The sequence below is a fragment of the Sphaeramia orbicularis genome, chromosome 13 (assembly GCF_902148855.1).
Source record: "Sphaeramia orbicularis chromosome 13, fSphaOr1.1, whole genome shotgun sequence".
NCBI lineage: Eukaryota > Metazoa > Chordata > Actinopteri > Kurtiformes > Apogonidae > Sphaeramia > Sphaeramia orbicularis.
Genome location: NC_043969.1, coordinates 2,886,640 through 2,910,393, shown reverse-complemented (window position 1 = coordinate 2,910,393; position 23,754 = coordinate 2,886,640). Strand labels below are relative to the sequence as shown.

Genomic DNA, 23,754 nt, shown 5'->3' with positions numbered 1-23,754 from the left:
CTGCACCCATTACTTCCTTTTAGCATTAGTATGACATGCTGTAAAACATGTATTATCTGCCTTTATGTTCTTCTTGTTAATAGCTACTCTTTTTAGAAATATATCAATATAAATACTGTAAACAATACTTTCTTTTAGCTCTGTTATGGCTTGTTATATAACTATATTATTTGTTTCTTTGTTTTGTTTTCTTTCTGCTATATTATCTGTGTTGATATTGTAAATGAGAACTGGTTCTCAACAGACCTACCTGGTTAAATAAAAAAATGAAAATAAATAAATAAATGTAAAAAAAAACACAAAAAACAAAAACTTAAATGAATGAATGAATGAAAACCTAGAACAAAACTAAAACAGCAAATTGCACTGTAGTTGCTATACAATTTAAACAGTCCTAGAAAAAGAATGACAATGACATGTACAAATACCAAACCAGAGAATAAAACACATGCATTCTTTTGAATGATTCTATAAATCAAGGATTTCTTCACATACTTGAAGAACTAAAACTAAAGTTCAATAAAATCTAAATACTTGACCATGAAGAGAAAGAGAAAACAGTTGGGGTTAAGGAGGCAGAACAGGTAAATTCAATAATGAGAGAGTTGGTGGTTCGAATACTGCTCTATCCCAGTCAGATGCCATTGTGTCCTTGGGCAAGACATTAAAATGAAGACACACCAACCCGACTGGCAGAAAAGGTCGCCAAACTCATCAGTCGGCTCTCGTCTCCCCGACACGTTCAAAAAAGTGTGAAAAACACACCAAGTCAACTACCGACGTAAACGTACGCTCTGCGCTTGTGCGAGACGTAAAACCGGAAATGACGGAACACCTCTCTAGACCAAAACAGAGCACGCTGTCATGAAAAAAGAGCTCGCTGTCGTCAGTCAGTGTTGTCAGCAGAGAGTTCTGAGTAGTCAATAAGGGTTGTTGCTGTTGTACTTGTTGAACGGATGGCTAGTCAGAAGACGACACTGGTGTTGTCAGCTCTCGGGCTTCTTCTTGTGGAAGAAGAAAGGTGTCGCAGGCGAAAACTGAGGAAAAATTGCACTATGCTAACAATGCTAACAGTGCTCGTTTCATCGAATGAATAAAGTCCATAGCCAACACTGACTGGTACTCATTCAGATACAATACAAGCAGTGAATGGCCTATTATAGGAGATAATAATAGAGTGAAGTACCTTGGCATAGCTGTATTCACATATAAACTGCTCGTTCACTCATTCACTAGTCAAGGGCTTTCCCTTCACCAATCAGACTGGTCCGACTGAACGACGGGTAGTGGCCGATTACACATGTTGCATCGCCCGAAAATACTGGCGATGGCGTTAATGACCGCGCATTGAATGGAACACACCAACCAGACTCATGTTACCGACCTCACCAGACTGCCCGAAGATGTCCAAGGTACACTTACCTCTCCTCCACCGTCACTCACACACTTTGAGTGCACTAAATAAACCATTCTTATTATGATAACAACCACACTGATCGAGCAATACAAGTAAAACTGATAAAAAAAAACAATTAAAAGTTACCATGACACTGAATTGTACCTGTGTTGGGAGTTTTGTATGCTGATACTGATTGATATTTACATCCATTTATATTCATTAATAAATACAAGAAAAAATTGCTTGCCCTCTGAAAAATGGATTATAAGAAAGCAGACTCCTGTATCTTATTAGTAATGTAATAATCTGGCCAGAAGCTTCCTGTCACAGCACATTCACACCTCCTCCCATTTTCCATTCCATTCATGTACAATAACTAACTGTACAAGTATTGTGTATGAAGTGTACAAAGCATTCTGCAAATTAAAGGAGACATGATGCAACACTGTTTTACTGGGAAAAATATTTAAATTACTTTTTCTGATTCAAAATAATTCAGAGGTAGTTTATCCTGAAAAAAATCCGGTTAAACAGACGTTCTTTCCAAAACGTCTTCCTAAAGTTTGCTGGGCATATTCAGTGAGGGCTCCCTGTTGTCACATTGTACTTTTAAATGTAAAATACTAGATCACAACAATATTCAGTGTCACAAACCCTGCTCTTAAGTATGCTGTTTTAGCTGAGATTTTAGGTGAGTATAGAGAAACTTCTGAACAGTGTAACTCAAAGATTACACTGAACTAACACGAAAAAAAATTATCTCTGTGTAGCACGGATCGTATTAAATGGAAGATGAATGTTTGACTTTGACTTGCTCTAAAATGTCAGATGACCATCATACATCATGAACCAAAATGGAAAAGAAGAAATGAAATGTTATAAGTTGTTTTGCAAGCCTAAGTTGTTATATTCTGATTTATATTTTATATCTGTATTTGTATTTTTATTCTATTTGTACTGAACAGTCAGTGAAAGGTCAGATTCTACGTAGAAGTGTCTGTTTTGCAGATTTGGTAATAGTGGTTAGGGCAAATTGAGTTAATCTAGGTCATAAATTTAAAAGGGACTCTCTGTGGTCAAGAAATGCTAGCCTAACTGTGCAGGTGTTAAGCAAGATGCGCTTTCTGAAACTCTTTGTGGTTAAGCTATGCAGTTGGTTTGATTGACAGGTGTCCAGGGCGCTTGTTAAACTCAGGTGATCTTTCAAATATGTTTTTTCCTGTAATTAACCTACGTGGAGTGATCTGATGTATGTGTGATGTGTTTTTACCCAGAAACAACTGTGACCAATCATTGAGACCATGTACCAAATATGGAAGTCTTCAAAGAGTGACTGAAGAAATAAAAAAGAAAAAAGGGAGAGAAAAAATTAGAGACGAATAGTGTGTTGGATGCTAGACTAATTGATAACTGACTTCTTTCTTTTTATTTTTTTTTTAACTTTTTCTATTTTTGCCTGAAGCAATAAATCAAGCTTTGATTTGACTTTTTAAAACCTCAACCTTTCTTTTTGGTGAATTCTGCATTTCTCCTGGTTTGGTCCTTCCATCTGAAACATAGCTGGTGAGTTAATTTAAATTACGTGACCCCCCCCTCTGGTAAGCAGCCTAAATGGAGTAGTCCGGAGACACCGATGGTCAGGGACTTTGCAAACATGTAGACGTTGCCCAGGGCACAGCAAAGTCAATTTTCTGGTGTATAAATATAGAAGATATCTGGGGCAATAATCCATTTAACTGATATTATTGTGTTTTTTTGAGATTATTGTGCTACGTGTCACATCTGCTATTATTACATACGTAAACTTTGCACTTTTTAAACCTGTTTATTGGAGATCCCTTTAATACCTACAGCAAAGTCTTCACACAAAGCTGTTGCCCTGCCTCTTGTACTTACTTATGTATATGTCGAGGCCCAAAACGGAATCTGGCCCGATTCAGAATCGGGCCGGCCCAGAATGGAATTCTATTCTAGGCCGGCCTAGAATGGAATCCTGCTGCTATAATGTTATTTTTATACCATGTTTAATGCAAATGATCTAAATTATTACAAAAATCAATACATGGAATTTGCAAATATGTGAAAAAAAATGAAACAAACAACATTTTAATTGTAAACTATAATACACTTTATTTACAAATAGAACCTAGTGGTACTCCCCACCAATATATGGTACAGTGAAATCGACTGAAATTGACAATAGTTACTCAAGGTATGTAAGACTGAAAATGTAAAATTATGACAAATTATGGAATTATGGATCATTTGCATTAAACATGGCATAAAAATAACATTATAGCAGCAGGATTCCATTCTAGGCCGGCCTAGAATAGAATTCCATTCTGGGCCGGCCCAATTCTGAATCGGGCCAGATTCCGTTTTGGGCCTCGACATATAGATTTTTGATGATCTAACATACAAATAATAGCTTACGGAAATCATAATATTCTACACAATTGCATTGGATACTTGAATGAATTCTATGAAGTGAGCAGGGTTAACGGTCAGTGGCCGGTGTTGTTTATTTTTCGTACTTCATCCAAATTCATTGCTGATCAATATTTAACAGCTGATCGCTATCTAGTGTAAATCAGCATACAAAAGATGCCATGTTATGCTGAAATGTGTCATGAAAATGAAGGCAAATCCATGATGGGAGGCTAAGAGGGGAACACTTTCATCCCAGACTGAGTTTGATCTGTGGTGCCTCTACAGCAATCAGACCGACCCTCTCACACACTCCTACTTCAATGAGCTAATGAGTGTGTTTGTGTGTCTGTGTGGAAGGAGGTTCAGCTGCAGCGGTCACGATGTTAACATTCCCCCGGCGTGTCTGTGTATATGCGTGATTGAAACAGGGGCTTCAGCAAAGTCACGATTTCTGCAGTCCCCTACCATTTTCAACAAGGGTGTTTGTGTGAGGACCATGAAAATGTTTTTGCACAGACAAAAATCAGCGGAGGCGGGGTTTTCCTTCCCCACATAAATCCTGCTGTGTAACTCTCCCGTCATCACCTCCATCACTGTCAGCCGTTGGGCACGAGCCTATTGATGGTGGTGCTGTTTTGACATGAAACATGAGCTTTTCTTCCTGTAACCTTGATGCAAAACTTGTAATGAAGTTCCGTCCTGAGGCATAATGTAAATTGCGTTTATTATAGTACTCGATCATTCTCTATTATACTTTATTACTGGCATTTTTTTTTTTTATCCACTTTCATTAATTCATTTAGTTATTTTCTGTGCTCATTCATGTTTCCAAAAGAAATCTTTGATCTGTACACAATAATGACATTCATGGCTTTTGTAATTAAAGCTGTGTCTGTAGAAGTGGACTCATTGCCCATTGGTTTTTGCACCACGGTTTTCAAACCTACAGTTTGTGTTCAGACCATCACCACAGTGGCAAAGTCAGATGTGAGAATTACTACATTTAGATGCATTAATATTCTGTTTTTCTTTAATTCCAAAAGTAAAAAAGAGTCTAATAATCTGTTTACATGGCCCTATGAAAATGAATATTCCTCTAATATTCCTGTTTATATGCAGTTGTGCATACCTCATTAAAATAGTATTTCTTCAAAGTTTTCTACTGATGGCAATCTGTCCACATTGTGAGCATAAGACTCCTTTTGTTCTTTCAGACAGCTTCTGGAGAATGTCAGCTTTTTGATATTTGTTCATATCTAAAAACAAAATTGATATCTATCATATGTTTAACAGTAGGAGTGCTTCTCCTTCTACCAGAGGCTCTTTACTCCAGCTGACTATAAACAGGACTGTTTGGTACAACCTGCAGTAAAACATAATAATCAAAATAATATCAGCACATCCCTGATGTCTTCATTGGAAAACATCACATTCCCTAATTCACAATAACCAAGTGGAATATGCTGTTTACACCTATCAAATTCAAAACATTATCATATTTGAAATTAAAAAAAGGGCACATAGCCAGTGTAACTTCACCAATTAACTGAGTCTGTGAGTAACTCAAATTAATAATCAAACATTAAACTTGATGAAACATTTGCATAACAAAATCACCTGATGGTCTTGTTAATGTGACTGAGTATCCAAAACTATAGTCAAACTGTGTCAGAAAATATGTTACATTCAAGAAATAAAAACTCTCAAAGTTGGACTTGAAAAAGGTCAAAGCATCATTTTGTCCTAAAATCTTATCAAAAAAAAAAAAAAAAAAGACAACCAGAAGATCTATGAGACCTGACAGACTCATGCAAAAAAATATTGGCTTTTATAACAACAAACTAACCTATGTTTCCACATTCATTCATTCATTCATCTTCTAAACCCGCTTTATCCTCACTAGGCTCGCAGGAGGTGCTGGAGCCTATCCCAGCTACTTACGTTGGACAAAGGCCGGGTACACCGTGGACGAGTCACCAGTTCATCGCACGGCCAAAATATAGAGATGAACAACCAATCACTCTCACATTCACATCTATGGGCAATTTTAGGTTGACCAGTTAACCTACCAGTGCATGTCTTTGGATGGTACGAGGAAGCCGGAGTACCCGGAGAGAACCCATGCAAACATGGGGAGAACATGGAAACACAACACAGAAAGGTCCCTGGTTAGAATCGAACCCAGGACCTTCTTTCTGTGAGGTGACCGTGTCGGCCATGTTTCCACCAAGGTTCTAATAGTTTTGGATTTTTCATTATAGTTTAGTTTTATTTAGTTTTGACATTGACAAAGACGAAAATGAAGGGAATTTTATCCATAATTTTTATCTATTTTAGTTAGTTTTATAAGCACACAATACATTTTCAGTTAGTTATCGTTTTTTCTTTTAATTACAGTTTTTATTTATTTCAGTTAACAAAAATGTTTTTTCAATTCTAGTTTTCGTCACTTCGTTAGTTTTCGTTAACAATAATAACCTTGGTTTCCACATACTACAACATGGAACTTTCATCTCAAGGTGTCACTACAAACGTGTTGCCTATGTTTTCATGAATGAAAATGTGTAGGAGGGCCATTAAAATGAAGTCTTATGATTTTTGTGGTCAGTGTTTTTTCACTGGATGAGTGAGTGTTAGTGAGTGAGTGTTGGACATCTGATGGAATATTTCATAAACCCTTTTGCATCTGTTTACATCCTGTGTTTGTGATGTGTAAGAAGCCAAGAATCTTAGAAAGAACCCATCCTACATCCTTGTCCTCTTCACCCTCTTTATAAATCTAAAATGTCAACCGCTGTCAACAGTTCTGTGTAGTGTGTATGCAGCGATGTGACATGAACACAAAAATTACAACCAGACTGCATTTTAAATCAACAAATCATTGGGCACAGTATTAGGCTTTCTGATGAAGTGAATTTATATACTTAAAGATGCGTAACTGCCCACTTGACCACTTCTCTTTCAACATTAACACAGACAAATTCACATTCTTAGGCATTTGGATCAAACAACTTTAAAGATGTTTTAAGGCCAACTTTCCACCTTTGCTGTCTCAATTAAAGCAAGATATAGACAGATGGAATATTTTCCCCCATTCACTCAGATGAATAATTAATACAATCAAAATGAATGTTCTGCCTAAATTTTCATATATTTTTTGATGTATCCCTGTTTTCTTATCAAAATCATTCTTTATTTCTATAGACAAATATCAAGGTTGATCTGATTTCAAGGTTCATCAATTCAATTCCAAGAATCTGTAAAAACATCTCACAAAAAAACCAGCAAAATGAGGGACTTGCCCTTCCTAATTTCCAATATTATTATTGGGCTGCCAATATATGTTATCTGCTTCACGGGAAGATACCTTTTTCACCAGAGACAATTACTAAATGGCTTCATGTAGAGAATTAATCCTGTATCCAGACTTCTTTAGGAGCTCTTCTCTGTATGAAACTTCCTTTTCCTGAGCCCACATCCAGATATACAGCTAACCCAATAAGATATGGAAACAATTCAGATGTCATTTTTCACTTGGGGGTTATTCTATTCATACCAAGATTATTATCGTTCATGAAAACGAACAAAATGACCAAAACTAGAATTGAAAAAACATTTTCGTTAACTGAAATAAATAAAAAACTATAATTAAAAGAAAAAACGACAAACTAACTGTAACTGTATTGTGTGCTTACAAAACTAACTAAAACAGATAAAAATTATGGATAAAATTCCATTCGTTTTCGTCTTTGTCAATGTCGGATTGATACGAAAGCGATTTATTTCACTCGAGCAATTTTAGCTAGCGGCACCATACGATATTTAAGGGTCCGTCACTTGTGTTCACTTGTGGTTTCCAGTCGTCTTCTGGTCCCCACTCTACCTGGAAACATGGAGACTAAAGTTGGGAGAAAGCAGCAGAGTCCTGTCTGGGATTTATTTGAATATGACAGAGAAGAAGAGAAAAGATCCGACAAAACTACAATTAATACTAAAACTAAGCATTTAGAAAAAAAAACAAAAACTAATATAAACTAGCAAACCTGCTCTAAAAACTAATTAAAACTAACTGAAATAGAGAAAAAAAGTCAAAACTAAATAAAACTAAACTATAATGAAAAATCCAAAACTATTAGAACCTTGATTCATACTCCTATAGCAAATAATCACCTATTTACACCGTCCATCATAGACAGAAACTATAAGACCTGGTCAGAAAAGGGTATTATTAATGCAGAGGACCTGTTTCATGAAAACATTTTTACATCATTCGATTACCTTACATCCAAGTCTAATATTCCACAATCTCACTTTTTTACAAACCTTCAACTTCGTAACTTCATTTCATCATCGTTCTCGGGTTTCCCCTCAAAACCTTCTGACTCTCTCTTGGACTCCATTATAAAAATTGATTCAGCCTCTAAAGCAGGGCTCTCAAACTCATTTTCTTTCAGGGGTCACATTCATCACATTTGATCTCCAGTGGGCCGGACCAGTAAAATAATTGCAAAATAACCTATAGATAATCACAACTCCAAATGTTTGTCTTTGTTTTAGTGCAAAAAACCCCCATTAAATTATGAAAATATTTACTTTTATAAACTATTCAAACAAAAAAGATGTGAACAACTTGAAAAAAATGAAATTTCTTAAGAAAAATAAGTGCAGTTTTAACAATATTATACTTGAACTTATCATTTCTACATGTGCGTTACGGATCGGATCTACAAAGACACTAAACACTGAGGAACAGGCAGAAAATATTTAAAATTGGGCTGAATTTTCTTTAGACATTTCAGGTTGTTCGTATTTGTTCAGGTTATTCACATTTTATTGATACAGGATAGTTTGTAAATGTTAATATTTTCATAATTTAATTTTTTTTTTTTACTAAAACAAAGACAAAAAATTTGAAGTTGTCATTATTTATAGGCATAATGTAAGATTATCTTTTCCACATCAAACCGTGAAGAAAATCTGCAGTCATTCTTTTTTCTAGGTTATTCTGCTGTTATGATTTGACTGTAGATCATACTGGTTTGTATGTGGAACCTGAACTAAAATGAATTCAACAGCCTTAACTGTGGAATTTTTTGCACTTTGCAAATTCATCCCACGGGCCGGATTGGAACCTTTGGCGGGATGCATTTGGCCCCCGGGCCGCATGTTTGAGACCCCTGCTCTAAAGGGTCAATTGGATTGGTGTATTCTTTAATAAACTCGTATGATCTGAAACCCATAATCTTACAAAGTGCTGTTGAGAAGAAGATTTGGGAATACAGCTCTCTGATGAAGTTTGGAAGGACACTTTGGATAAGATTCCTTCTTCTTCCATATGCTTACGACAGCCACCTTATTGACAGAGGGCCCTTTAGTCAGAAAATTAGTTTGGATTTAGTTGATAAATCTTACTCTAAACCGAACCCTTTTCTGACTAACGAGCCTTCTGATTTTCTGAATAACGGGCCTTCTGACAACAGGGCGCCTCCCACAACAGACAGTGATCCAATTTAAGATCCTACATCACCGTCACTGGTCAAAGGTGAAGCTTTCTAATTTGTCGACCACTGTAGATCCTACATGTGGCTGACAGTACCTTTCAAACCATCTGCCATTACAGCAGTATTCGGGGTGACATCGGAAAATGTCCAAATAAATCGAAGGCGAGAGGATATAATTGCCTTTGGATCTCTGTTAGCGTGTTGACTCATACTGCAGAAATGGAAAGAGAAACTTCCTCCTACCTTTAAATCGTGGATTACTGATATATCACGTAAAACTTGAAAAAATAAGATACTCTACAATGGGCTGTAGAAAGAAACTTTTTATTGTCTGGCAACTGTTTATTGATTATATAGAAAACGGGCTACAGTATGGGCTAGCATGACCTCACATAACCTTACGTGACCCATATGATTTATTTATTTATTTATTTATATAATGTTTTATTTTGTTTGCTATTTTAATTTAATCATATCCATCACTTTGCTTTTTTATTATTATGATCCCCTTTTTTTTAAAAAAATATTCTTTATGTCTAACATCTGAATGTGAACATGTCTGATTTACACATTTCTTTGCTTTTTTTGTATGCAACAATGTTTGTTCTCTGTTGGAGCTGTACTGGGGTGGGGACTAGTTTGTTGCTAAGTTGTTTGTTGTTCAAACTTGCTAAAATGCCAATAAATAAACCTTGTTAAAAAAAAAGCTGTGCAACTGCCCATATAATGATTTTAGAAGCTGTTATATTTGTAAGTTTGTTCTTGTAACCTTAATTTCACATTTCAGTATGTATCCTATTTAGACTCTATGATAAAATTCTAAAGGTAATGAGAAAATCCTGTAAACACAATCACAAATAATTCACAGTTTTCTGGGCTGTTGTTGAAAAACAGTAAGACTGCTTTCAAAAAGCGGATCTGCATTAAAAAAAAGTCATAAAAACACTGTTTCAATCTATTTTCTTGGCTGTTTTTCCTGAATTTCAGTCACACAGTGTAGGTAGTTAGTCCCTGCATTAAGCACAGATAACAGAGCCTCCAATGTATTATTGTATAATCATGTATAATCAGAGGCACAATTCATAACCTTTGGCTGTATTAACTTATATAGTCTATAGAATATACACTGTTGTCCATAAAGTTGGAATAAAACCTTTTACCTCCTCTCATGACATGATAGTAACAATGTAGTTTATTCTTGGTAGATAAAGCGTAACTGGGACTCACTATGTAATCACTGCACCAGGTCAATGGTGATTACGGATTTGTATAAATAGGAATAAAAAGAGGAATGTGTTCATTCCAACTTAATGGGCAACAGTGTAGTTTTTAGTACATAGTGTAGTTGCTTACAATACAAGTTATACCTTTAATGTCAGCGATGTTAGAGCTTGGGTTATGTTCAAATCTACAATTTGAAAAGCAAGCTTGTAAAAAATACACTTTGGGAAACAGTTATTGCTTTGATTTGAAAATGGATAAGTCATCGGTGAGCATGAATGTGAGAACAGGACTGAAATGATGGTGGGAGGGTGTTTATTTAGATATAATCACAAAACTAATGAAAGATTTACAAAAAGCATATGCGCGCACACACACACACACACACACACACACACACACACACACACTGACAGAAAATGAATGCAGATGGTGAACCCTGGTTTGCCCTAATCCTATGTAAAGAGGAGGAAAGGTGCAAAAAGAGCAGAAATGAGTGATGAGTGGTGCACAGGTAATAAATCACTGTGGTCCCTTGATTAAAGAGTTAAAGAGGGAAGGTTATGAACACACACACGTACAGATGCTCTAATGTAATCACTATTCACTTCCCTGCTACAACTCTGTATTCCACTGTTGGTGTCTGCTCCTAATATCTCTGTCTCTCTCTTTCTCTCCCCTTTCCCATCATGCTCTTTGCCTCTTTCCCCGCCAGAGGCGCAACTATATTGCCATGGCAACCAGAGTAAATGAGAGATGGGCCCTGAGGTGGGATGACAGGGTGAGGGGGGAGGGTGGGAACATGCCTGTGTGTGTGTGTGTGTGTGTGTGTGTGTTTGCATGAATGCATACATGCATTCTGCACAAGGGGAATGACTTGTGCAAACCAAATTCATAAACAATGATAGGTTTTAATGCTGTGTGCAGCCTGTCTGGGGAAATAAAGGCCAATGAGATGTGACAGATGAATGAGGGAGAGAACGGCTGATATGAAGACGGAGAGCAGAGCGCCCACAACACACAAACATGTTTAACTCTGTTGATCTACATCACATAACACAATGTTGCAGTGATGTACCGTACGTTCAGTATGTGAGGTTTATTGTTAGTGCATTATTTATGCAGACATGTAGGTGTGTTTCTGTTTGTTCTCATTGCCCAGAGCTGTCTCTCCTCCATTTGGGAACCTTTGCAGCCCTGGAGAGACATGTGGTAGCCATGTGCCTCAGCCTAATGGACAATTAATGGGCTTACAAACAGCTTTGCTAGTACCTAAGTGCCTGCAGATAAAGCAGTTTATCAAACTGTGTGCACACATACAAGCAGCAATATATATATATACATATATATATATATATATATACATATATATATATATATATATATATATATATATATATATATATATATACACACACACACACACACCACACACACACACACACACACACACACTCACACACACACACAAATGCTGCATACACAGCAACTTTTCAAATCCTGCACTACAAACAATTAGAAACCAGTCTGAGGCTTATCACAGTGTGTACACAGATCTCTCAATGAAGAGAAAACAAATGTTACTTGACAGTCAGCATGTAGTAGCGATACGTGAGTCATGAGAGTTCAAATACACTTACTAGGAAGTACCTGGGGTTTAGATGGGTCAGATCAGAAATTATTTTTCCAGCTAAGCTGTACATAACATACAGAAACATCTAATGTCACTGTGGATCATAGGGTGCAGGTTTCCAAATTGACAGCCCCTGCTGTCAGTTTGCATCACCAGCCTGTAAGTAACCTATGTCTACCACACCTTTTTCTGCACACAAACTATGACTTGTGCTTGGAGGGGATAAGATAACAGAGACCCTCTCCCTGTCACTCTGACAGTGGTGCTAACAACAGCACACATCCATTCTTTTCCTAAACAGAGCATGTACACCATATACTAAAAAAGACCATAAAACCTACATCTATAGGCTGAGAAAGGATGACAGCTGATTTTTTGATGGATATAAAAACAGTCAGCAAGGAAAGGCTGATTTTTGTCATGATAGTTCTTTTAAATGTTCTGAATGACTAATGACCAACTAATCATTTTAAACCACAAGTAGTCATCTGTTTTTTACAACATAAAACTTTAAACTGAAGATAAATGTTGATGTAATATTAATCATGATAATTACCAACAACTGATATTAAGATTTTTATTGTGATAATATTTCAATGAGAATTACAAGTCCTGCAAGCTGTGGGTATGATGTGTCCCAATATTTTTGTCTATTGTATACATTATAATAAATAAATAAATAAATAAATAAATAAATAAATAAATAAATAAACAAACAAACAAACAAATGATGTGTGATTTTTATTTTTGAGCTGTTAGACAAAGGCAGTAATTCCCGTCAATAGGCCTGTTACTAATCAGTCACATCAGAGTCAAACTGTGAAACTGGTAGTTCTACTATTTGGTCTAAGTTCACTCTTAAGATGAGAGGGATGTATAATTTGTGTGATATTTCTGTTACCTATAATCACACTGTAAGTCGTGTGTTTATTTTTGTAACCATGACCATCATAAATCCTGTAATACCCCCGTAGGGAGATTCACTCTGAACTGGATCTGTACATTAGCAGCAGCGTGCTGCTACTTAAAGTGGTCTCTGTAGACCAAATTCAGGTCTAAACCAGTACAACATGGGTGGTACATGCATTTTCCTCACAGAGTTACCTGCTAAGTGCTGTGCCACTGTCAGCTATTTTTGTCTTTTATATGAATCATGCCAACATACAACCATCTTATAACAGATTTAAGGAGGTGGGGGGTGTTGTTACCTACCTGGTGAGATCAGCCTGTTGCTGAAGTTGTTCCTGTACTTTGCGGCAGACTTCGCCGGCGGTGTCATAGACTTTGCCGACCTTGGTGAAGAGTGCTGCGATCTTGTCGCTGCGGAGGAAGCCGGCTGCCCGTCTCTTCAACATGTGGCCCAGGCAGGCCTCGATGGCAGCTGAAGAGACAGGAAGAGAGTTCAACAGTAAGAAATTAGAAAAGATGTCAAAGAAGTGCAAAGAATGAAAAGGGTAAAAAAGTGTGATAAGGCCTGATTCTTTTTGTTCTTTGATTATTTATGTTATTTATATACATGCCATTTTTTATGTATACATGTATTAAGTTTCCTTTGGGGACACACACAGTGCTTTATGCTACATACGCAGTAGAAAATATATAAAATAAGTTAAAATTTGCCTGTATTTTTTGTAAGAAAAAAAAAAACAGCTGGGATAGATTGGACACTGTTTTCAAGGTTAAACTACATGTAAGAAAAAAGTTCACATATATTGTCCCCATAGGGAAATTCAACCGCCACATTCAACCCATCCTACTACACATGAGGACCACTGCGATGCCACTAAAGGTGCCTGGAGACCACAGCCAGACCTATGCCAGTACCTTGGTCAAGGCAAGTAAATATTCCAAAAAAATTGCAGAGCTTTAAATTACTTTAAATGTACAAGAGGTTTACAAAAACTGTTTCATTTTCTGTGGACTATTATTCTTCACTGCAAACAACATATCCCAGTTCTCATGCACAGAGAAAAAATATGACTTTACAGTGTACAGAGGTGTGTGCACCTGCATAAATGTTGACATGTTGCTGCGATTCATCTCTTCCTTCCACCTCGAGGCTTTCTCAGTGTTTGGCTAATGGACTTGTGTGTCTAGGTAATGCTATTAGTGAACACTTTCCTCTGTATCTCTTGTTCTAGGGGAGGGATGACGGCCGCTTATTAAATCAGAAGCAACACAGTCATCTGAAATGTGATTTTCAGTAGTGAAGTGAGATCGCTGACTGGCTGCACCTCTAAATATTTAAAGGGTTGAAGACAGTAACCGGTATGCAGCTGCTCCCTGAACGTGCCCTTTACACCGCGGCTACTTGTGTTGTCCATTCATTACTGATGAAGATACGATCATATAAAACTTTCATGATCTCCATGGGGGAAATTGGATCTTTGAAACACAGAAGTTGTGGTAGAAATCTGCAAGAAAAATGGTGGGTCACAGAGGTATTCCACCTGGTCATTTTATAACTGGAGCGGCAACTCAAGGCAGGAAATCTACACTGAATTGACCCTAATGGTGATTCAGCGTGTGGCGTTTAGATTCAGATTCAGATTCAGAAAACTTTATTTATCCCATATGGGCAGTTCATTTGCAGCTTACCACAGACATCAGCCCACATCCAAAGTGCAATGTGACAAACATAAATAAATCAGTGCACAAATACAGGATTATTGAAAGCAACTACAAATAAATGCATTTAAATAATCAACAATAAATAATCAATAAATACCATTGCAGACTAAAAGACCCTATTGGTTCCGCTAACATTTAAAATATAAATCAATCAATCAATCAATCATATAAAATGCCTAAAATGGCTTCTGTCAGAGTTTAAAAGTGTGACAGCTGAAGGAATAAATGATTTTGAATATCTGTTGGTTCTCCTCTGAGGAGCGTGGTAACGCCGGCCTGAAGGCATCAAGGCAAACTTCAGATACAACACATGGTGAGCGTCCCTGATGATGGACTGGGCTTTCCTCACCACCTGAAGCTCCCAGAGGGAAGACAAGTCTCTGAGTCTGACTCCAATAACCCAGTAAACTTTATTTATCCCATACAGGCATTTCATTTGAAGCTTACTTTTAGAAAGGACAAAAATGCAGCAGTCATTGCAGACTGACAGGATATTTATATATTATTCAGAATTTGTTTATTTCATTCACTTTAGAACAACCCCCCCCCCCCCAAAAAAAAAAGAAAAAAAAGAAAAATTGTTTCTTCAGATGAGCTGTGGCAGAGCAGGCCATCCAATGACTGAGGAGTTGGTGGTTCCAATCCTGGCTCCGACTGTCCACATGTGGAAGTGTCCTTGGGCAAGACACTGAACCCTAAATGGCTCCCAGTAGGGCCTGGCAGCGCCTTGCATGGCAGCAGCCGCCCACTGGTGTAAGAGTTTGTACATGAATGGGTGAATGTGAGGCTTTGTAAAGCGCTTTGGGCACCATGAAGGAGTGGAAAAGAAACAATATCACAACGGAGGCCACAAAGAAAACAGGGAGGGTCTGCATCACAGACAGCCTTTGTTTTGGCTCTTTCTCCACATTTTTTTAGAGGTGTCAATGACGCACCTGAACTGTGGATAACATCTTCTCTAAAATGGAAAAAAGAAGAGGAGGAAGTATGAAGTCTCCATAAAAGGCAGCTCAGTACCTCTGTAGATATAAACAATTCTTTACAATAAACAAAAGAGAGCAATTCTTACTTCCATCTAATTATACACTAATGAAAATGTAATATGAGGTTGATTTCTGGAATTAAATCCTCCTGTATCCCCCTACTTCTACAAACCAGACATTTAAACTGAACTGAATTTGAGCAACATTAAGTTTAAGTATTGCACAGTTTCAGTCCATTCACTCAGACACACAAATGCATTAACACACATAAGGACTATTGAAGTTAAGTGTCCTCCACCATTTGAGCCAGTGTGATCCTATCCCTGTGGTATTGTCAGATAACACAGTTCTGCATGACTCATGGGCCTCACCTACTCATACTATCAAATTTGTTGTTGAAGTCAAAATTTTCTTTTTGGCATGAACACAACTTATGAGTTGTCCAAATCTGTTGTAGGAGTTGCATCTAATTAGTTTCCTCTAATTGTTCATGTTGTAGGATGGGATTTTAATGTTTCTGTATGTTCTGCTCTATACTACAAGTCGCTCTTACAGGACGTCTAAGGATGAAGTTTAAGCTTAATTCACAGACTGTATAACATACTGTACTTTCTGGGCTATAAGGCACACAGGAATATAAGTCGCACCTGACTATAAGCCGCAGGTGTCCACGTTGTGACATGAGATATTTACACAGAAAGATGGTAAACAGACAGATTATTTAAATATTTATTTCCATCCCTTAACTGCTTTTTTCCAAACAGTGTCTGTAACACGGCAGTAAAACGGCAGGAACAGGCTGGTTCAAAAAACCCAGAAAAGTCATTGATCTGTATCTTCTTCTTCCTTCTGCTCATTAAACGACTGCAGCCGTCTTCTTCAGTGTTGGAGTTGAACATCCTTAAAGGCTCCGTCACACACCTTCTACGTCTCTCCTCCGTTGTTGCTCAATGGCACTTCTGTGCTGCAGCTCTATTTCCTTCTTGGACAGACACATCAATTGCTTTTAACTTAAAAGCTGCAAAATATGCATTTCTTCGTATATTTTCCATGATGAGGGTTTGTGCATGACACGCAAAATGATTGTTAAAAGTTAAGATTAAAACTTCTCCTCTTCATCACCTCTTCCACCTGTCTGTCTCACTTTTAGTGCGCCCCCTGGTGGCCATTAGTCCATATAAATCTATACTCGAACTGCATCGCTGTATAAGCCGCAAGGTTCAAAACGAGAAAAAAGTAGCGGCTTATAGTCCAGAAAGTACGGTAAAATAATTAGGAGGAGAATCTTTATTATTTGTCAGTATATATTGGACATGCAACACACACCAAAACCGTATTAAACCCATCACTAACTGTGCATGCAGGAACATGCCACACAATGCAGAACAGCAGTGGTGGGCTACTATGTCAGGCTCCCAGGGAGCAAATGGCGGGGGGGGCCACAAGGGCACATCAGCCAACAATTTCTCTAACGGAAACTATGACCCTTTGATTGATCACAAGCTGATTCTCTAACCTTCCAGGCGGAGGAGCTGTGATGTTACCCCTGGTTTCTGAAATGGTATTTTGAAATGAGCAGTTTGTAATATAGCCATCACAATGTTCGCTGAAAGGGGCTGTGTTTGGACAAAAGGGAAGAACTATGGGACCTGAGAGCTAGTTAGCATTAGCTCGCCAGATCACTAATTGGCTAAAACAGTGATCTTCATAAAGTGTCGTGTCACAAAGTCATTATAAAGTAAATGGACTCTATTATCCATTACAGTGGAGCTGTCTGTCAGGAAAAATGGATTTTATTAAATAAGCCAAAACTCTGAAAGTCCGACTCCATAAGCGAGTGAGCTGTCATACAGACCTGTTGATCAAAATCTGACATGGCAGATATCAGACCTTCTATTTGACCTGACATCTGATTAACAGAAGAAAAATTTGAAGATGGACCAACAGTTTACTTATAAGAGGTTCCAAATGCTAAAATAAGTTTAGTTTCAGTTAATGAGAGCCAGGGCTTTTTAGAGCCAACCGCAGCAGCTGGCAGTGGTATTACAACTTCAAAACACTTCTGCATTGGCTTGGAGCTGAGGTTCTTTCCCAGGGGTTTATCCAAAGATTTTCACTAAATTACATAATATTTTATATAGTTTATTTGAAGTAATTCTGACTTTAAAACTGTTATACACTATAATTCTTACTTTGTTCGCAATTTGTTGATATTCTGTGTAATGCAGCTGCAAGTTTATGTGGGTCATTATCATAGAAATTGACGTGCATATTGTATAATGTCTTTCAACCTTCATGGTAGTTTTGTTTTTAAATCAGCTAAATCTTATATTTTAACATACACATGACTTGATTAACAGTCTGATGGTATGTTCTATTACATTCACCATGTATATAAGCCTTTGTGTCTTTGTGTAATACATAAAAGTGTTTAATATTAGTCATAAACACCATAAACATCACCATAATACCTATATTGTATAACAACACACATATAGCACACAGCATAATAAAATAACCCAGACTTTATATGTTGAATCACAGAGTGGGACAGTGGGACAAATAGAGGTAAACAGTCTCTTTTCCACTGTGACCCTCCATCTCTGTAATTACTGCATTAATGCTCAGCCATAATGAGAATTTTAGCTCTGGTGGTAAAAGCAACACTATGACATGATTTTTCAAACAAACAGAGAATTAGCCTGGCGCTTGCTTCATTCCAGTGTGTGTGTTTTGAGATGTTTTAACTGATCAAAGTGTTTTAATATATTAGAATAATATGTTGAGTTTTTGGTAAACAAAAATTAAATAAAAGGTTTTCAAAATAGGGTTGCATTAATGCTAATGGGTGTTCATGTAAGCAGCGACTGTGCAACAGTTTAATTCATTTAGAGGAAAATCTGCAGTATATATAGTAACTCATACAGTATCAGTGCTGAGCTTCAGCTGCTGTCTGCTTGTGTTTTTCCTCTGTGAAGAAGATCTAGTTGACATTACTTTAGAATCTAATGACCAATAACATAATTTGTTGTGATGCTGGAAAAAACCCCTTTGCTTTATGGGTGTAATAGTCTGCTTTTATTGCAGCCCTTAGAGCCTAGGAGGCAGCGCTGAGAGTCTTGAGGTTTTTCAGCCTTAAATGTTCAGTACAGTCACAGCAGATTAAAAACTGTGTAGATGTGTTGTTGCTTTGGTGTTGCTCCTGCAATATCTGTTTTTGGTTGTTGTTGTTTTTTTCACATTAAAAAGTGGATAGCCAGGATTATCAGCTGTAAAGTTTAGGGGTTTTACAGACAATACATAGACTTGGAGGAATATTAATGCATACATGGGTTATTTCTGTGGAAACGAACAAACGGAGCAGAGCATGCGAATAGATCTCCCTTGGGAAAAACTGCACGCAACTCCCCTCACGTCCAGCCTGTTAATCCATGTTTTAGTCATCTGTGGCTCTCATGAATCCACAAAATATTTTTTCAAGTTTGTAATTACCTTCATATTGGGGTTTAGAAGTAAATATACTGAAATAAATGCTTCAATTCTGACCTCCTCAGAATAACAAAAGCAGAGAGACAACTTATCCAAGAGAACTCACAAAGGAATAAATCCATCTTAGAGTGCATATTACCCTGATCCTTACAGACAAACCCCTATCTATGATCCATCCACCAATCCACTTAATTCACTTTTTTCAATTAATATAAACAGACTGCTGTGAATAGATTAGAGTGCATTAAGTGCCATGAAGCAACACCACATACACTGTTGCATTGTCTCACTCCCTACTGCAGTGGCATGTGTTTTCAGATTGTTCATTGTATGTTGTATGTATTTTAATGTGGAAATCTTTATGTCCAAGACATATCCTCTATGCACAAATAGAGCTATCTTAAATCCTGAAAAGGCTGTTAAACCAATCAGCTGTAACTGGTTACGCAGTTAACACTTCAAGATTGGAACTATGCAAAACCATGTATTGCTATTACACAGACTCTACGCTGCCTGCCCCTTGTCATTTAGAAATGCACACAGGCCAGGGAACAAAAGTACGTAAAACTTTACTTCTTCTGCTGGAGGGAAGATGATGCATTTCTAATGACATGAGAGATATTCTTCAGGTCCATCTATTAAGACACTAGTCATAAATCAGTAGCTGGGCTTCTAGTGTCCATAGCTGTCCTGGCAGTAGGTGAGTAGTTTGAGCTTTCAGCTTTAATGATCCAGGGTGAGATAACATATCTAAAGAAACTTTACAATGCTGTGTGTTAAAGCATTCAGCTTCGAAGCTCAGTCCCTTAAAAAAAGAATCACATAACTGCATATGTCTTGGTGAGAGCTGTGACACTCAAACATACAGGTAAATATGCTGTTAAAGGTGGGGTCCGAGATCTTAGAAAAACGGTTCCAGCAGCTACATTTTGAAAATACTCAAATCAAAAGTCCAAACCCCTTTCTTCAAACGTCCCTCTGAAGCCACGCCTCCAGAGTACTGGCACGCGCAATGCTCGTTCCCAAGGGTTCATGAGCGCTGCGCAGCAACAATTCGCCAGCTGAGGCTCTGCTCCGTCCCCGTCCCCGCCTGAGGCTCCGTTCCTGGCTCTGGTCCCGTACGGCCCCACCTCAGGCTCCTACCCTGACTACGGCCCCGGCTGAGGCTCCGGCTCGCATATCCATGCTTACCTCATTCAGTCTCCTCTGACCCCCCCGCTCTTACAGAACAGTCCCAGTTCAGACCTGTCTGACTAAAGTTACATTTCCTAGTGGTTTATGTTAGTGACTAAACAGTTTGCCGGTGAACTTTCCATCCTAATATAACTAATACAGCCAGGTTCTGGCTTCACTTCCTGTACAAGCGCTTCCAGCCTCTGGGAACGCGTGATTCATGCATGAAGAGGGGTACATGCAGAGGGGGGAAGGGGGGAGGGGCAAATGGCAGTTGAGTTTGATAGACATATCACCGTTCAATCATTTCGAGTGGGCGCTCAAAATGATTGGATGGTGTTTTTTCAGTCCTGTCCGTTCCACAGGTGACTAAATATTTCAATTTTTGTCTTAGAGCATTTAATTAATTAGCTGTAATTGGGGTGTGAAGGGGATTTTAAGGAATATAGTAAAAAATGCTCCAGGAAAACATCTTGGACCCCACCTTTAAGTAAAGATGATCAGCTAAAACCAGCAATACCAGCATTGCATGTTAACAACTGTGGTTTGAGTAAGGAACATTTCTCTTAATGCATTATGTAAAACATCAAGATCTTCAAAATGTAATACACAGATCTTGGGCAAAAAAGCGACACGTTTTAATATTTAATTTGACCAACTTTAGCTGTGATTATTTCAATAAGCATATGCAATATCACAACATTTATTTCCATCATTTTTGGAACACTGCTGAACCTGACCAACTGAATCAACTCCTGATCATAACACTGCCCCTACAGGCTTGTACTGTAGGCACTAGGCATGATGGGTATTCACTTCATCCCCTTTTCTTCTCACTCTGATGCACCCATCACTCTGGAGCAAGGTCAGTCTGGACTCATCAGACCACATGACCTTTATCCAATGAAAAACAGTCCAGTCTTCACGGTGAAATGATAAGATACTCATTGCATCAGTTAGGGTTAAATAACTTGTTGTATGTGAAACATATTAACCTGCTGAAATTATCCAGTGGAAGACTTTTGCCTATTTGCTGAGTTAAATACAGGTCAGAACTTTTTCTTGGCCAGGTAGTGCATATTTTCAGGTGATAATGTAATAACACCTGTATTTTGTGCTAATCTGCAGGATTCTGTAACGCAGAGTCTAAACATAGAACTTAATATATTTCCCTGTATATAGTTTTTTCTGACAAAAATGTAACATATGTTAGATAATAAGCAATAAAACAGGATGTCTTTATTTGTACATGTTACATTAAACACCACAAGTAGTTAAATATAGTAATGCTAGTACTTGAAAAGTAGCAATAAGTGATCAGTGTTTATGATATTTATCTTACAAATACAGGCAAAATCAGGGATTTCAGGTGAAAATTCTATTAGCAAAAAAATATTCGAGCAGTGTTTATTATTGTAATGGTCTTCTGACAGGGCTTTCCAAAAAGATAATCCAAAATCTGTGTGTATTATAACCAGTCCAATATGCAATATTTTAATTCAAAATATGAGAAAACATGTTTATATTAACAAAAACTGAAAATATAAAAATATCTGAAACTGAACATATGAATTCAGGCTGTTTGTTACTACAAAATATGGCACTTTTTTTTAATGCAGGTGTTATTAATGAAAACAAATGGTTTTGTTGAGTTATTACATAAAGCCATGTTTTTCGTATAAGGTTTTTATATAGTTTTAACATAAACACGTAATAAAAAAAATGATAGTGGAATAGTTAATTTGTTCAGGAGTTCTGTTGACGCATTTGTACTAAATTAGAAAATAAACCTTCTAATAAAGTGTCTTGGAGATAGTGGCAGGTGTATCTGGTGCTATTTCAACAGAGATCATTAGCAGGTCTAATGAAGACAAAGCTAATTAGGCAGAGCCACTGGCTTCTCTTCTGGTCTGTATCTGTCTGACGAGCCCTGCCTCTGGTTCCTGCCTGTGTGCCTCCATCAGGGTCTCACACAGTCTGCTCTCATCTACTGTTTTCTCTCCGGAGCATGTCTGCCTCCACCACACTTTAATTATTGTTCTTCAGTAAACAAAGATCCTACATCAAATTCAGTTGGCCTCAGTTTAAGTACAAAAGGTGCAGAACATTACCTCATGGCCTTATATGCCAGCTATGGAAATCTTGCTTATGAAATTATGAATCTTGGTTATCCTTCAACTCAACTTTTGAATCAACTTGTCTATGTCACCTCAACCTCACACCGAGGAAAAAAAAGTGTGTCTTCAGCAAGTTGTTATGAGATAGCAACATATGAAATGCAACCTACAGTGTAAGTTGAGAAGACTGTGTGAAATGATTGGACTGTAAAACAAATTAAATGGTGTGTAGTGTAGCGTGGTTGTGTCGCAGGCCTCCGTAAGCCACAAAGACTGCAGTTTACATCCATGTCTGATTTGCATAATTGCAGTGAGGCTCGTGATGGAATTTAATAAAACATGTATTGATTTCAGTTTACAGTGCAATAGAAATATACTCACATGTGTAACACTGATGAGTCACTTCCAAAGAGAAACATGACAGTCAGCACTTACAGACTGTTTTAACCCCCGCCAGGAGGTACTGTGGTCACTTTGTGTGTTTGTTTGTGTGTTTGTTTGTTTGTTAGCAACTTTACGGGAAAACTATTACAACCATCTTTACCAAATTGTACCCACAGATAGGCCTAGGCCCTGGGACCAACCCATTAAATGTTGAGCTAAGTAGGCCAAAGTTCAAGGTCACAGCAAGGTCACAAAATTTACAAATTTTCCTATCTCTCATCATTGAGCAATTTTCGAAAATTCATAAAAAATTTAAAACAACTCCGATTAGCCTCCAATTTGATACACACGTAGCTTAGAACAATATTTTGGAACTGGCACAAAATTGTCCACATCCACTGTGGAATGTGGACATTTACATTTAACACTGAAAATCCCATTTACCACACATTTTCATTATAACTCAACAAATATTGATTGGAATTTAGTATAATTTGACATACACATGACTGGTACCAAGCTTCAACTTTTTCTGCTGTATGGAACAACCTGGAAACTGTTTAATTTAAAGAATCGATCTCCTTGACCGAAAGGACAAGATCCTGGATACAAGCGGTCGAAATGAGTTTCCTTCGTAGGGTGGCTGGGCGCACCCTTAGGGATAGGGGGAGGAGCTCAGTCACCAGGGAGGAGCTGGAGTAGAACCGCTGCTCCTCCACATCCAGAGGTGTTCCAGGCATGTCCCGCCGGGAAGAGGCCTTGGGGAAAACCTAGGACACATTGGAGAGACTAT

At 37.7% G+C, this 23,754-nt stretch overlaps 1 protein-coding gene and 1 long non-coding RNA gene across 3 annotated transcripts in view; one reads left to right on the top strand and one right to left on the bottom strand.

Annotated features, from left to right (window-relative positions):
• The window catches only part of LOC115431908 (uncharacterized), a 20,736-nt gene extending 6,740 nt beyond the window's left edge, over window positions 1–13,996 (top strand). Inside the window, exons 2-3 of the long non-coding RNA XR_003937145.1 lie at window positions 5,929–5,933; window positions 13,984–13,996. This is a non-coding gene — a long non-coding RNA (uncharacterized LOC115431908). The remainder of the gene's footprint in view (window positions 1–5,928; window positions 5,934–13,983) is intronic.
• Window positions 1–23,754, bottom strand: part of sgsm2 (small G protein signaling modulator 2) — a 166,357-nt gene that overhangs the window by 55,143 nt on the left and 87,460 nt on the right. For both annotated transcript variants that reach the window (XM_030152610.1, XM_030152611.1), the window contains exon 3: window positions 13,397–13,565. In XM_030152610.1, coding sequence (XP_030008470.1) covers window positions 13,397–13,565 — 169 coding nt within the window. The remainder of the gene's footprint in view (window positions 1–13,396; window positions 13,566–23,754) is intronic.